At 34.7% G+C, this 15,116-nt stretch overlaps 1 protein-coding gene across 1 annotated transcript; it reads left to right on the top strand.

Moving 5' to 3' along the window:
- The first annotated feature begins 9,364 nt into the window (after positions 1-9,364).
- On the top strand, positions 9,365-13,052 carry LOC105137104 (auxin response factor 18-like). The gene is made up of 4 exons (XM_011042709.1): positions 9,365-9,812; positions 10,143-11,278; positions 11,710-12,599; positions 12,700-13,052. The coding sequence occupies exons 1-4, from the start codon at positions 9,788-9,790 to the stop codon at positions 12,767-12,769; spliced, it is 2,121 nt and encodes a 706-aa protein (XP_011041011.1). The 5' UTR covers positions 9,365-9,787; the 3' UTR covers positions 12,770-13,052.
- Positions 13,053-15,116: the final 2,064 nt, after the last annotated feature.

The following is a 15,116-nucleotide window of genomic DNA, read 5'->3' as shown; positions in this document are numbered from 1 at the left end:
TGTACCTCAACTCGGACCACGATGAGCATAGAGCCTAGGACAAGATTTCCAGGTTGAGCCCAAACAGAAATTAACCAGACTCGGGCAAATGTGCAAAGCTTAGCCAATGCTATACGTTTTCCGCGTCATTTCCTTGAAAAAAAACAATATCTCAATAATTTGTATCATGTCAGAATAAAATACCCCACATTTATATGAAAAACAAGGAGTGACTAAGTCTTTTGATAAAAATTACAACGAAAATGAAGAATGATTAACAATTTATGGAATGAAATGGCATCATTCTTGTATAATTAATACTCATTAATTAAATCACAACTAGGTGGTCCTAGAGGTTGAAGATTTAAGTTTATAGCAAATCCACCAGCAAGCCCGCCGCCTGCGGCCACCGTGACGGCATATCAGCAGCCTCCGATAATGTGTCATACACGTGTAGTAATCAATGCTGAGACGGCCAATAATGATGCAACCACAAGGCAGAGTTAATGCGTGCCTGCCCTACTTCATTTATTTATAGGACAGATCTTTGTTGCCTCTCACATGCCTGGAAGACACAAACTCCATCGCACAAGCACTGCATCCACATCCAGGTCAACACTCCATGGCAAACGTTCCTTGGTAGTAAGACTTTAGATTGATAGATGAAGAGTCCTTTACAAGTTGTGTGCTAATTCCATCTACTCATTATGTGTCCCATTGCCACGATCGAGTGATGGAATCTGCCCACTCGAGCATAGTTGATTGTCCGATTACTAGATAAGATTGTTGTTTTTTTTCTTACCATTCATGGTTGAAAACCCGGTTAATTATGGATTAATTCAAAAGTTACAAAGTTTTATTTTAAAAATCAATAAAATTCACCACGTTCTAGGTTGATTTATCGATTTTAATTGAGTTTATTTTATTTTTATTTAATTTAAAATCAAATTTAAGATAAATTCGAGATAGATAGATTATCGACTGAAACTACCGAACACAAGAGGCTTTGACAAGAATGATTAACATTCTTGAAAATAAAATAAGGAATGAATAAATGATCAATTGTTTGGAAAAAAAAATCACCGGCCAGCTACTATGTACAATGGCTTTAATTTGGTGGCTTTTGTCAAACCCTAATGGATTGATAGTTTGGCCTCGCAGAAAGGATTGCTTGTAGTGCCGTCTAATCTAGCTGCTATAATTATCTAGGTGATGTAAACTGGCAGATTTTCCAACACCATGGCCATTCTAGGAAGCTGCTGGACGAGGATCGATAGAAAATTAAGAAAAGGCGTGTCGATGTCGTGTTTCGACTGGCCAGATCATGAGAATTTACAACGAGTTTGACTCTTTCGATGCTTTGTGACATGGAAGAGATAAAAGGGGTCTGCTTCGGAACAAATGTCGAATTTGTGAGATGAAAGCTTCACAAAAATGTCATGCTTTCACACAGACAGTAATCTTGGTTTGGCAATGATTATCGTTTAGGCTGCTTGATTTTTTTATTGTCTGCTGTCCTAGCTAGCTCTGTGTTTCTCGCCCCACCCATCACAAAAACTTGCATGATACATGAACACGCATTTTTCATACAAATAATTCCTAAATTAAAAAGTAGTCGAGTGTATAATTATATAAAAATAATTCTTAATTAAAAAGAATTCAGGAATAAAGCTCGGCAAAACACTAGTGTATATCTTTATACTTGTGATTAAAAAAAAAAAATAGTGAATGAAGTTGTTGTTTTAGTTTAAAAAAATGGATCCCACAATAAACAATTGTGTTTCTTTTTATTAAAAATAGGGATACATATCATATTTTATCTCAAAAGTAATACACATTTTTTCTTTATAATTAATCAAGTAATATGTGCTTTATTTTCAAAATAAAAATGGGTATTGACCAGATTATGTTCTTGAACAAGAAGAAACTTGTAACAATTGTGTTTTATTTATTTAAACACACAACGATACTAACACAAACACTATCCAGAAAATAATTAGCCAATTTTACTAAGATGTATTTAAATGTAAATACTTAGCAGCAGGACGAACTAGGTTTTGTTTAATCCAAAAGGTAGAAAGAGGTACGAACTATCTTGTTATTCATGAACCATGATCGCACCACAACCATTAACTCGGGCATGCTGTTGGCACGTGAAATGTATATATATCCACGAATATTCTACATGTATAATTAATCATAAACGTTAAAGAAATGGAATAGAATGGAATCTAGAACAGTCAAGATTAATGTAACTAAACAAAAATGTGATCATATTTTAAGTCCATGCTGATAATTTCTCACTTGACAAATACGACCAAGGACATGTGTTGTTAAAAAAGTCGATCAAATACGGTCGGTCCAAAGTATAATCATGCGTGCCATAAATAAAACCATGACTAGAGAAGCAGGAAGAAGATATAAAATATGAATGGAAATACGAGTGAGATATATGAAAATATATTGTAATGATGCGACAATGGAGTCATCTGAGTGGTCGGTTGGGTAGGAACAACAAGGAGACATGGTGATATTAATTTGTAATAGCTTGTGGCTCTAGTGAACCTCCTTATTATGATTCTTTTTAGGGTTTCTTTAGCATTATTACAACGATGCACAGTATTTTTAAAGTTATTTTTAAAAAAATTATATAAAAATGTTTTTTTATCTTTAATATCAATACATTAAAATAAATAAAAAGCACTAGAAAATTAATTTAATATTTTTTCAAACACAAAATATTATTAAAACATACATACTCAAATACAGGTTGAAACTGCCTCTTAGTTGCACTGTGACTCATGCTGCTCAACTACAAAAATTTTGAAACACCAAGCTGTAAGTTGTCAAGATGGTGAAAGAAAATTTTACTGTACAGATCAAATCCCATCATCAATTACCTTGAATTAAATTCATGTTCATGTGCAATATTGGTGCAAGTCTCGACTATATTTCTTTTAATAAAACCATGCGAGGGATTGAGCATGGATTTAGTGACTAAGGGCGGAGCATTGTGTACGTAGAACTCGAGGCTTCTTAATTTCTGTTTGCTAAAAAAAAAACAAGAAGCTTAAGCAATTGACATTATGCTTCATGTAGCCTGCATTTCATTTATCATTGATATCCAAACCTTGTATCATCAGATCATGATTGATAAAATTGTTGTAGATTCTGTTTTGGAAAAGCAATTGTGTTGAAAACTCGTATTTAAAAAAAAAAATCAAGCATAATTCAAATCATGTCTAGATAATATATAAAATTGTGATAGAAATTATTTTTTAAAATAATTAATACAGTTGGATAAAAGAAAAACATTGTCCTTGTTAATTTGTGGGTTATCGCTTAATTGTTAAAATTGTGATAGAAATTATATAAAATTGTGATAGAAATTATTTTTAAAAATAACTAATACAGTTGGATAAAAGAAAAACATTGTCCTTGTTAATTTGTGGGTTATCGCTTAATTGTTAAAAAAAAAAAAAGATTGCGAAAAACATTGAGAGAGCTTTTTATTCAATTCACCATTCCAAAAAGAGAGAGAAAAGGGAGAACAAGCGGAATACAACACTTGTTTGGCTAATTACATCATAGGATAGACCCACAAAACATTGCTAAAAGAAAAAAGAAATGAAATGAAAAAACCTTAATAGAAAATATATAAAAATGTGAAAAAAAAAGAAGAAAAAAAACCAAGCCATACAAAGTAACAAAATCTCCGACAAAGCTGTAACAAGACTTTCACTAGTCCCAGAAGAAACGACAGAGATTCGGGATCCGGCCCCGTTACTTTTTGGGCCCCACGCGTCATGTCCCATCACTGACGAGATTCACATAGAACACTGGCCCGGTTTGTGTTAATCTCGACAGGTGTCGGAATCTAAATCGCTCCCTCGATTGAAATTCTTGCACGTACGGTTCAATGTTTTGTCCTCATGCTGTCACGCTAGCATGGCCAATTTTAGTTTTTTTTAAAAAAAAAAACTTTAACGTCCTCGGTTTTTATCTTTTACCCGCTGGCGCGTGTTAGGAGGAGCCGGTGGTTGCTGCCTCGCTATCGCGACAGAGACTCGCTGTGTCTGCGACAAAAAAGGGGTCCGATAACTTCAAGGACATAAAAGGACAATAAATTGTTTTATTTCTGGTAAAAAAGAAAACTTAATTTTCATAGGATTATATTCAACGATGTACTTAAAGATGGGGCACTAAATCTTCGCAATGTAAACACAGCAGAAGGATAGAAAATTCCAAATATATATAAAAACAAATGTGTCGGCAAAGGCCATGATCAGTGGTGTGACCACCCAGGGAAGCTCCTTTGCTTTCCTTCATTTATGTCTTTTATTTTTTTCCTTTGCAATTTCCACTCTCAAGGTTTTCATTCTGACAAGGAAAGATTCTATTTTCAGAATCCCGGTCCTGGCTTGATAAATATAAATTTTTTTTTAATTTTTTATTTAACTGGAATATAGATAACTATAAGCTTATAATAACGTGCATCCTTCATTTATATTTTGAGCCGTCTGAGTTAGGGCCGGTAGCGGGTGCAATTCGACCCCATGCTAGCCTTGGCGGTTGCTCATCTAATTAATTAATGATTAATTAAAATTGAATTAAAAATATATGTAAATAAAAACCCTACCACTGCCAGCAGTAAAGTGAAGATTTAATAATATTTTAAAAAATATGTAATATATAATATCTGTTCCTTTTTATGATAAAAATAAAGTCTTTATTTTTGCGATGGAGCAATGATGGTTATTAAGTTTTAGTTCAAATATCATTATCGTTTCCCTTCTTTCAAAGGATTTCAACGAGCTGTCTTCTAACCTCTGAAAAAAAAAATATAACTAGATTAGTTATTCAAATTAATATTATAAAATCTAAAATCGAGTTAATACAATGACTCATTAATTTAGAATTTAAATTGTAATCTAATCAACTTATAATTTCCTTATCAAAATTCAAATGATGAGATTCAATTTAATTAATTATTTTAAAACAATATCGTTATTGATTCACCAAACTCGGATTTTTCCATTTTTTTTCTTGGTTTTTTTAAACAACCCTTTCGCGATGCCAAAAATAGAGATATTGTTTTGTGATTTTAATTTTGGGTAGTTAGGACGCCTCTTTTGTGCTGCTTGGCTTTGGAAATCAAATGTTTGCAAGCAACCATCAAATGATTTGAACCTTGAAACTTCATAGAAATCTCACTGTCTCCAAGTAACTCCTTCACGAGGTGCCAATGAAAACCATCCCCATCGTAATGATTTCTGCGGTTATGCCCTCTATAATGTTTTCGCAGAGAAAAACTCAAAAAAATAAAAATAAAAATAAAAAGAGCAAAACAACATGAAAAATTAACGTCTTGTGATCAGTACGGACATGCTCATGTGGTTGAGAAATTCTTTCAAAAATAAAAAATAAAAATCCCAAGCAATATTTCAAATTAATTAAGACTTGAATTTAACTTTTCATAATTTAGGAAGATTAATTGCATGCAGGAGACAATGGTAGCTTTTGTCTTCATAGTAATTCAACTGCGTCGTCCTTGTCAAAGGCACGCGTTGTGAAAGACAACCAGAAGACAACGATTTATTTAACTTTTGGATAAAATTCCTTCTAGAGATGCTCCATGTCTAGGGTTTGTGGTGGTGTGAAGACCAAGCAAGCAAATGGTTGGAGAAAACAAACCCACCTACACACATAGTTGAGAGGTCACTTGATAAACATTAATTGATGGGTCAAGCTCTGTTTAAAGTTTGTTGGAGAAAAGTAAAAGAACGATAAGCTTGACAAATACTGGTAATGTCTTCGTCAATGTTTGTTTCACTTCCAACTGTTTCTGTCTCTTCCATTCATGTCCATTTTTATCTTCTATGTCTGGTTAGAGGGTCTCTTTCTTGGTGCTTTAGGGTTGCAGGAAACTCTCAGGAATGTTTTTAGCAGGGGGTTGGTGTGTATATATATATATATATATATTCATTTTTCCATGGCTGATACCTGAGAGAAGGGGAGATGGGTTTCCGCCCTCCCTCTCTCTCCTTTTCATCCTTCTCTTGATTTACCAGCACTAGCTAGAAAAAGAGTTTCCACCTTGGAAAGCATTAGCGCCATTGAAAAGACTACTTGAGCCATCCAATCGTTTTCTGTGCAATACAGATTACTTGAACAATAAAATGACATCATTAATTCCTTCAATCAATAATAGCCAGTGGTGTGATGGCATCCACAGTCCACATGCTGCCTCTTCCATATTGGTGCAGGGTCTCTGTCGACAATTAAAACTTTTGACAAATCTTTTAACAGAAATTTAGGCACGCAACAACAGAACTATTCTTTCTCCACTCCCACATCTCCATCTTAATTATGCAAAGTCTAGTCACATAAATGGTTTGGTTTGGTTTGATCCGTGGCCCAGTTCCTGTGGCATTAATTTTAATGAAATTAACTCTCGGCTTGAGTTACCTTGTTGTAAGCACCGTGGACAGACTTTCATTGCCGATGTAGGTTTGATTTTTTCTTCCTTCTTTTTCTGTGGACAACAATTTAATACATGAAAATCACCCACCTCAATTAGCATTTAATAAGAAATCAATCTACAGTAAATACACGTTCTATAGGTACTGTTTTTTTGGTGCGCTGGCTAAAGAAATGGCTAATTGCATGGAAACCTAACAAGATCAAAATTATCTAAGCCATCGTAATTCGTGGGAATCCTTTACTCTACACTTGCAGCCTAGAAAATTAGCAATCTAAGAACTTGTTTGGCTTTCTAGTTATCATGGTAGTTTTTAAAAGTGTATTTGTTTTAAAAAAATATTAAATTAATATTTTTATGATTTTTATGTGTTAATATAAAAATAAATAAATAAAATATTTTAATATATTTTCAAACAAAAAATACTTTTAAAAAACAAGCTACATTGTATATCAAATATACACTCCTGTCTGTTTGCTGAAAAATAATTTTTTTTTCAAGTAGTTTTCTTAAAAAGTAAATTAATTTTTTATATTTGGTGGTGTAATGAAAAATAAGTTGGAAAACAGTTTCCAGTATTTAGTCATGTTATGAAAAATAAGTTAGAAAATACCTTATTAATATTTTTTTAAATTTTATTAAAATAATAAAAAACAAATTTTACAAATTACAAAGTTGAATGAGTGAAGTTGAAAAAATCTAATTTTATAAATTATCTCAAATAAAATAAGTAATAATAAAAATAATAAAAACCAAGTCTAACAAATATTACCTTGTTGTAAGCACCGTGGACAGACTTTCATTGCCGATGTAGGTTTGATTTTTTCTTCCTTCTTTTTCTGTGGACAACAATTTAATACATGAAAATCACCCACCTCAATTAGCATTTAATAAGAAATCAATCTACAGTAAATACACGTTCTATAGGTACTGTTTTTTTGGTGCGCTGGCTAAAGAAATGGCTAATTGCATGGAAACCTAACAAAATCAAAATTATCTAAGCCATCGTAATTCGTGGGAATCCCTTACTCTACACTTGCAGCCTAGAAAATTAGCAATCTAAGAACTTGTTTGGCTTTCTAGTTATCGTGGTAGTTTTTAAAAGTGTATTTGTTTTTTTAAATTTTATAATTTGATATAATTAACAAATAATATAATATTTCTAAATTTTTCACAACTTTTGTAAAATATTTTCCATTCAAAATAAAAAAATATTTTTTTAAAAATCAAGCCAAGATTTTTTTAACTATAAATTATTTTCAATCTGTAAAATATTTTCCATTCAAAATAAAAAAATACTTTCTTAAAAATCAAGCCAAGATTTTTTTAATTATAAATTATTTTCAATCCATCAAATTTTCTAATAATAAATAAATATAAAAAAATTAGAAAATAATTTACATAAAACAACTTTATAAACCAACAAACAACCCTAAATAAATGTCTTTTAATTAGACTGACTAGGTAACAAACTATTTGGAGTGTTTATGCAACAAATATAAAATCAACTTGTCTTTAATCTCAATGTCACCATCAAGCATTACCAACCAAACTCCCTAATCTAAAATCATAATCTTCGGCTTAATCTCCAACAAGTAATGTGCAAAGCAAATGTCTCCATTTGGACCCGAACACGAAAAAGCTAATTTAATCAAACCCAAACTCCGAAGTGCATTTGTGTAACTTCAATGTAAAAACCCAAATTTCAAGCAATTGTTAAAGGATTTATAAGATTGTTGCAACGTGTTTTTTTTAAATAAAGTTTTGTTTTATAATATATTAAAATATTTTTTAAAACAAAAAACATTTGCGAAGAGTTTGTAAGAACAAAAATAGAAATTGTGTTGGATAATTCCCCTTATATCCTTCCCTTAACCATAAATTTACCGTGACCAAATCTTTTCCTCCGACCAAAAAATCAGAAACACACATAACAAGTGAGAAGCGAGTCTAGGGTGTTGACTAATGACCATGGTTAATTAAACATAACCTCAGTAGTCAATTATTAACCATGGTTAGCCCTAGGAGTTAGGGCTCCGGTCCTCACTCTCTTTGAATGAGCTTTAACTGTGGTCAAATGTATCTAGCTAGGATTTGGGTCTGGTTGCCTTGATTTCAGAGCTTTGCCTAAACGACTCGCAACTTTTGACGAAAGCTTTTTGTGATGCGAAGCCAAAAAAACTTGTTTTTGGGATTATCTAATTTTTAATCAACTGTGAAAGTAATTTTTATTTATTAAATAAATTCTCTCCTTTTATTTAATAATTCAGAGACTCCGGTAAGAACCACCACCGTTACTTACTATTTGTATCGCGTGTTTGTCACTTTGCAAAGAGCTTGGGACAGTTTAATTTAGTGCTGACGTGGGTATGCTTTGCGCCTCTAACTTATTAGGTTAAAGATTACAATCCCATCATCCCAACGCCCTGAAAAAAACCAGCCAAACAATCCTCAGTGTGCCTTGTCGCCGTTTTTGAATGATTTTGATTTGTAAATGTCAAAAAATTTAAAAAATTTGTTTTTATATATTTTTAATTAAAATATATTTTTTAAAAATATCATGCAATGTGATATAAAGCATACCAAGTTAATGAAAAAAATCATTCTTAATAATAATGATGCTTATTTTAATTAGTAAGAATTATTTTTATCAAATCTTAAGGAACTTATATTCGTATTTTAAAAAAGAAAATACCAATAAAAATGAATGAAGCTGGGCTCAAAATACTGAAATGTAAAAATGAAAAGACAGCACAATAATTGCTTAGTAAAAGAAGAAAGTCCTTACCATAATAGAATTAAAAAATAACTGTAAGAGAGAGAAAGAGAGAGCGTGCACTACAGGCGCCAGTATAGACCAAACTGAACTGAAAGTACTTATAGACACTCTGTTGTACTAATGTTCCTATATATAAAACTGAATAAAGTAGAAAATTAGCAGATAGAGAGGGGGGAAAAAATCACGGAGATGATGATTCATTTTCACCTGAAGATTGTCTCTGGTGCTGGACTCTTGTGATCCAAAACATCATTAAAAAGCCATCTAAACTAGTTTTTCTCACTCAAGAAATCACATGAAACAATTACCGTCTCTCATCCCTTTGTTTTCTCTTTTGTCAAATACTTCCCTGTGAGTCTTGTCGGCAACGTAGGAAAGGAAGCTTCAACTTCACACACACTCTCAAAACCCATTAAGAAAGTCCCTCGCTTCATACCCCCTTTACTTCCTTACTCTCTTTGCAAGGATTCTCTCCAAGATTCACAGTTCTGATCTCTACCCTTTGAAAAGCTTGCGACTTTTTCGTTGCCCTATGAAGCTCAAGTCTGATGTTTGAGGCGAAGCTAAGAGACTGTATGTTATTCTTTCTTTCATTATCGTTGAAACTTATTAGAAGACTGTTTAATGTTTTGTAAATTATCGATAGAGGACATGAGTTTTTATCAATTTCTCAAAAGTTTTTGTTTTCTTTCTTCCTCCACTTGGTCTGATTTTTTTTTCTGAAATTTTTCCTTGTTAAAATTTGATCCTTTTCTCATGTTTCTTTTCCCCCCTGTTTTGGCTTGTCAAGTGTGAAAACATCATGTGATAGAAATATTATGCAGTTGCTATGTGTAATAAAGATGTCTTCTTTTTGTTCCTTTCTCATGTAATTTGATTTTTTTTTTCTTTTGCAAATTTCAGGTTCTTCCCAGATTCTACAGATCCCAAAACTACAGAGTGGTGCAATGATCAGGGAATTTGCAGTTATGAATTCCCAAAAGGAAAAAATGAGAGTGGCAGAAAAATGCTTAGATTCACAATTATGGCATGCTTGTGCAGGTAGCATGGTTCAAATGCCAGCAGTTAACTCAAAAGTTTTCTACTTTCCACAGGGTCATGCAGAACATGCTCAAGGGAGTGTAGAATTTGGTCATTTCCAGATTCCTGCACTAATCCCTTGTAAGGTATCTGCTATTAAGTACATGGCAGATCCTGAAACCGATGAGGTTTATGCCAAAATTAGGCTAATCCCGCTGAATAATAGCGTTTTAATGCTCGGACATGGTTGTGGTGAGGATAATGATGATAGGTTGCACAGTGGGATTGAGTCTCAAGAGAAGCCTGCTTCTTTTGCTAAGACATTGACTCAATCTGATGCTAATAACGGTGGTGGTTTCTCTGTGCCACGTTATTGCGCCGAGACTATATTCCCAAGATTGGATTACACTGCTGAGCCTCCTGTGCAGACCATTCTTGCTAAGGATGTGCACGGAGAGACCTGGAAGTTTAGGCATATCTATAGAGGGACGCCTCGTCGCCATTTGTTGACTACTGGATGGAGTAATTTTGTGAACCAAAAGAAACTTGTGGCCGGGGACTCTATTGTGTTTTTGAGAGCAGAGAATGGAGACCTTTGTGTTGGAATTAGACGTGCTAAGAGAGGGATTGGTGGAAATGAATGCTCATCAGGGTGGAATTCATTTGGGGGCTATTCTGGGTTTTTGAGGGAAGATGAGAGTAAATTGATGAGGAGGAATGGCAATGGGGATATGAAGGGGAAAGTGAAGGCTGAGTCTGTTATTGAAGCTGCATCTCTTGCAGCCAATGGGCAGCCTTTTGAAGCTGTCTATTATCCAAGAGCGAGTACTCCAGAATTTTGTGTAAAGGCCTCAGCTGTGAGGAGTGCAATACAGATTCAGTGGTGTCCAGGGATGAGGTTCAAAATGGCTTTTGAGACTGAGGATTCGTCTCGGATTAGCTGGTTCATGGGAACTATATCTTCTGTTCAGGTTGCTGACCCCATCCGCTGGCCCAATTCTCCCTGGCGGCTTCTGCAGGTACTGTGAATCTCAATTTTGGATGTGGAATTTTGTACTTGTAGATCGTCAACACTCAGTGCCTTTTTTTTCTTTTTCTTTTTTCCTGTTACCTGTTCGATTTAATGTTGATGTCGAGTGATATATTTGCATGTAATTATTGAATCTGGGCAACAAATGATTTTGTAGTTGGGTCGGTGAATCTGAAAATGCTCAGTTAAAGTCCAAGATGCTAGATGTCCTGCTATTCCCACCCGTTGATAGCAAAATTGTTGTCTTTGGGGATGTCCTGCTATTTTCTTAGTTTAGTTGCTTGCAAGCGATAGGAAGAATGTAGCTAATATACATTCATCAATAAGAGCACGTTGCAAATGTCCCGCCTTGGGCTTGAATCTCTTCATTTTGATCATTATTTTCCTGACTATATCTTCTTTCATGTTGTCATTTGTCAGGTAGCATGGGATGAGCCAGATCTACTCCATAATGTAAAGCGTGTGAGCCCATGGTTGGTTGAATTGGTATCAAACATGCCAGCCATCCACCTATCACCCTTCTCACCCCCAAGAAAGAAGCTGAGACTTCCACAACCCCCGGATTTTCCCTCCCTTGGTCAAATCCCTATGCCGTCATTTACTGGCAACCCTCATAGATCGAACAGTCCCTTATGCTGTGTCTCAGATAACATTCCTGCAGGCATACAGGGAGCCAGGCATGCTCAATTTGGACTATCTTCTTCGGATCTCCACTTCAACAAACTGCAGGCGGGACTGTTCCCGGTTGATTTTCAGCGGCTTGATCGTGCTGCCCCTCCTTCTAGAATCTCCAATAGTAACTTCGTTGGCAATACTCAAAACAGTGAGAGTATTTCTTGCTTGCTGACAATGGGAAATTCCTCACAGAGTATGAAGGGCAGTGACACAAAGACACCCCACATTTTATTGTTTGGTCAGCTTATTGTCACCGATCAGCAGAGTTCTCAAAGCTGCTCGGGTGATACAAATGCAAACAGTTCATCAGATGGACGTCCAGGGAAGGCAATTTCAGATGGTTCTGGTTCTGCATCACGACAGAATGTTCCGCTGGAAAATTCTTCAGGTGGGAGGTGTCCTTGGTACAAAGATTACCAAAAAACTGATCTTGGCCTGGAGGCCGGTCATTGCAAGGTGTTCATGGAATCAGAGGATGTGGGTCGAACCCTTAACCTATCAGTCCTTGGTTCATATGAAGAGCTGCACAGAAAGTTGGATAACACGTTTGGCATTGAGAGTTCAGAGATGCTGAGCAATGTGCTTTACCGGAATGCAGCTGGCGCCACCAAGCACGCTGGTGATGAACCCTTTAGGTATTTTCATTTCATTTTTTTTTTCCCATATTACAACATTTTTGGCTTGTTTCATCGTTATACAGTTTGTTGATAGATTGTACTTCTGATTGTTGTGCAGTGAGTTTTTGAAGACAGCTAGAAGGTTAACGATTCTTTCAGATGCAAGTAGCGACAACGTAGGAAGATAGACAACGAGGAACTTCCATCAAAATGTACAGTTCGCAAGTCTTTTGTTTTGATTGTAACATTTCACTTATTTTTGTCTATTGGGAGCTGTGGGATAAGTCCCACTTCATCCACATTTAGGACATGTTTTCCCCCGTCTGTAGCACAAATTTAACTTTCCAAGGAAATGACTTTTATGTTAATCACCGATGCCATCCAATCCGGGCATTCGAATTTCATTGTCTCATTTCTTTTGCATCTACAAATGCAAGCTCTTTTCCAACACATGTATCATCTTGTTGGAGATGCCAAGCTTGCATGTTAAAGAATGATAATACAGTTCTCCTTGGAGCATTTTTTTTTCTTTTTTCTTTAATGTTGCAATGATATACATGCTGGCTTTTTTCTATAAAGTAATCGCCAGACATATTTTGATGAAGGCAATGAATAGCGTATCGACTAGTGTTTTAAGAGATAATTAAAGGACATCTAGCCCAGTGGCAGGAGAGGGTTCAGAATTGAATTCAGATTGTGATCTCCGTTTGATAAGGTGGTTTGCCTTTTCTTTTAATGCTTTGAGTCGCCGAGTGGACTGGTAAAATAATTACAATATTCAAACCGATCTTTGTGCCGCAAATACTGAGAAAATGAACAATACTCATTGGGATTCGAGTGATCTCATCACGCACGCATTAAAGAAAGGATTAGCTTGCGTGAACATATACAGATTATACAAATGTTGAAAAGTTTGCAGGTAAAAAGGATCAAGGTTTAGAAGTGGGGTTTTTTCATTTTAATATTACACCAGGCAGACAGAGATTCGTGAGTCAAGGAATGCCAACCCCACACTACCTCTGCTAGCTTGCCTGTACACACGCACCAACGCCAACCTCAAGCAAATCTCTTATCTCTTATAAGCTGTGAAACGAGTTTGACTTGCCGAACAATGAAAAAACCAGTCACTAGATACAAACTAAATTTACAAAGCTCGATGTGTTTCTATACATATAGGGGGGGGGGGGGGGGGGGGGGGGGGGGGGGGGGGGGGGGGGGGGGGGGGGGGGGGGGGGAATCAAATAATACTTGATTTTTGCACTAAACAAGGCCTGGAAAAATCTTAGTGTTTCAGAAATAATTTTTATTACTATTTTTTTCATATGAGAGAGATACATGTAAAAATAAGAGAAATGACAGAGAAAAATTATATATATATATATATATATATATATTTGATTCTACGTGGAAATATTATTATTTTTTATTGGTTCAAATGTGATTTTCTAGTTGATCGTATATCTTTTTAAACACATAAAGTAAGTATTGATATTTATTTCTATAGCATTGTAAAAGCTTTCCCTCTACGATATCCACCAAGACATTATCGTTGAGCTTTGAATTAAAATAGATTCTGGTTAGAAATAATATTGTAAATATATATTCCAATTTTAGTATAGGTAATTTCTTAAAAATTCTTTATGAAAAAAAAAAGATTTTTTTATCGGTGTGTGAGAGTTATCACGGCAAAATCTGGACTAGTAAAACCAGAAGAAAACCATCTACTAAGAACACAATCACAATATCATAGGAAAAATGTATCCATAAGAACCTAAAAAAAAAAAAACAATAGTGTGGAAATGGTGCATGTCTTTGACATTTGTTAGCTTGTCACTCACCGATCGCAAGAAACATACACCAGCAGACAGCAAAGATAAGAGGCAAAGACACATTCTGCTTGTCTGGCGTGGGATCCATCGTATAATTATAAAGAGAAAAAAAAATTAAAATGTCATTCATCACCAGATACATCACATAATTTTTGTTTATACAAAATAATAGATTCATTAATAGCTAATCACATGAGCCCAAGGTCAGCCATTCACGCAATGTGCCGTTTTGATGGCCGAGCCTGAGCTCTTCCTGCGGATAATTCTGTGTACAACTAACAGTCAAATTTGTTTGTCAGTTGTCCAAATTTTCAACTATCGACAATTTCCCTCCCTAGGTAAAGGGGCTAACAACGCCATGTACATTAATTTAACCTCTGCAAGTTAAATACGAGGTAGGCTTCAGTTTTTTTCTTTGTAAAAAGGAGGCTTGAGTTTGACTACATATTTGGGAAGAAAAATTATTGAACGAACCACATGAGTATGATATAGTGTAGATTAAGAAAAATGTTGAAGGCATTAATTTTATTTGGGTGTCAATGCTACGTAATAAATCTTATATGACAAGATTTCGCTTGCATGTTAGTGAATTTTAGATTGTATAATAAGGAGATATATAGCTTCTTTTACTGAAATTGAACCTTGTTTATGTTAATTATGTACATGAGTGTGAATTGTGATCTTTGAACAGCGTTTTATTACTGTG

Source organism: Populus euphratica, unplaced genomic scaffold, assembly GCF_000495115.2.
Source record: "Populus euphratica unplaced genomic scaffold, PopEup_1.0 scaffold63.1, whole genome shotgun sequence".
NCBI lineage: Eukaryota > Viridiplantae > Streptophyta > Magnoliopsida > Malpighiales > Salicaceae > Populus > Populus euphratica.
Note: the sequence above shows the minus strand (reverse complement) of the source record. Positions and strands in the feature narration are given on the sequence as shown.

Bases quoted from the DNA above. Each gene is read 5' to 3' on its own strand.
- LOC105137104 (XM_011042709.1), top strand. From the start codon at position 9,788: ATGTTTGAGGCGAAGCTAAGAGACT. The intron at 9,813-10,142 runs GTATGTTATTCT...TGCAAATTTCAG, and splicing joins TGAGGCGAAGCTAAGAGACT to GTTCTTCCCAGATTCTACAG. The intron at 11,279-11,709 runs GTACTGTGAATC...GTCATTTGTCAG, and splicing joins CTCCCTGGCGGCTTCTGCAG to GTAGCATGGGATGAGCCAGA.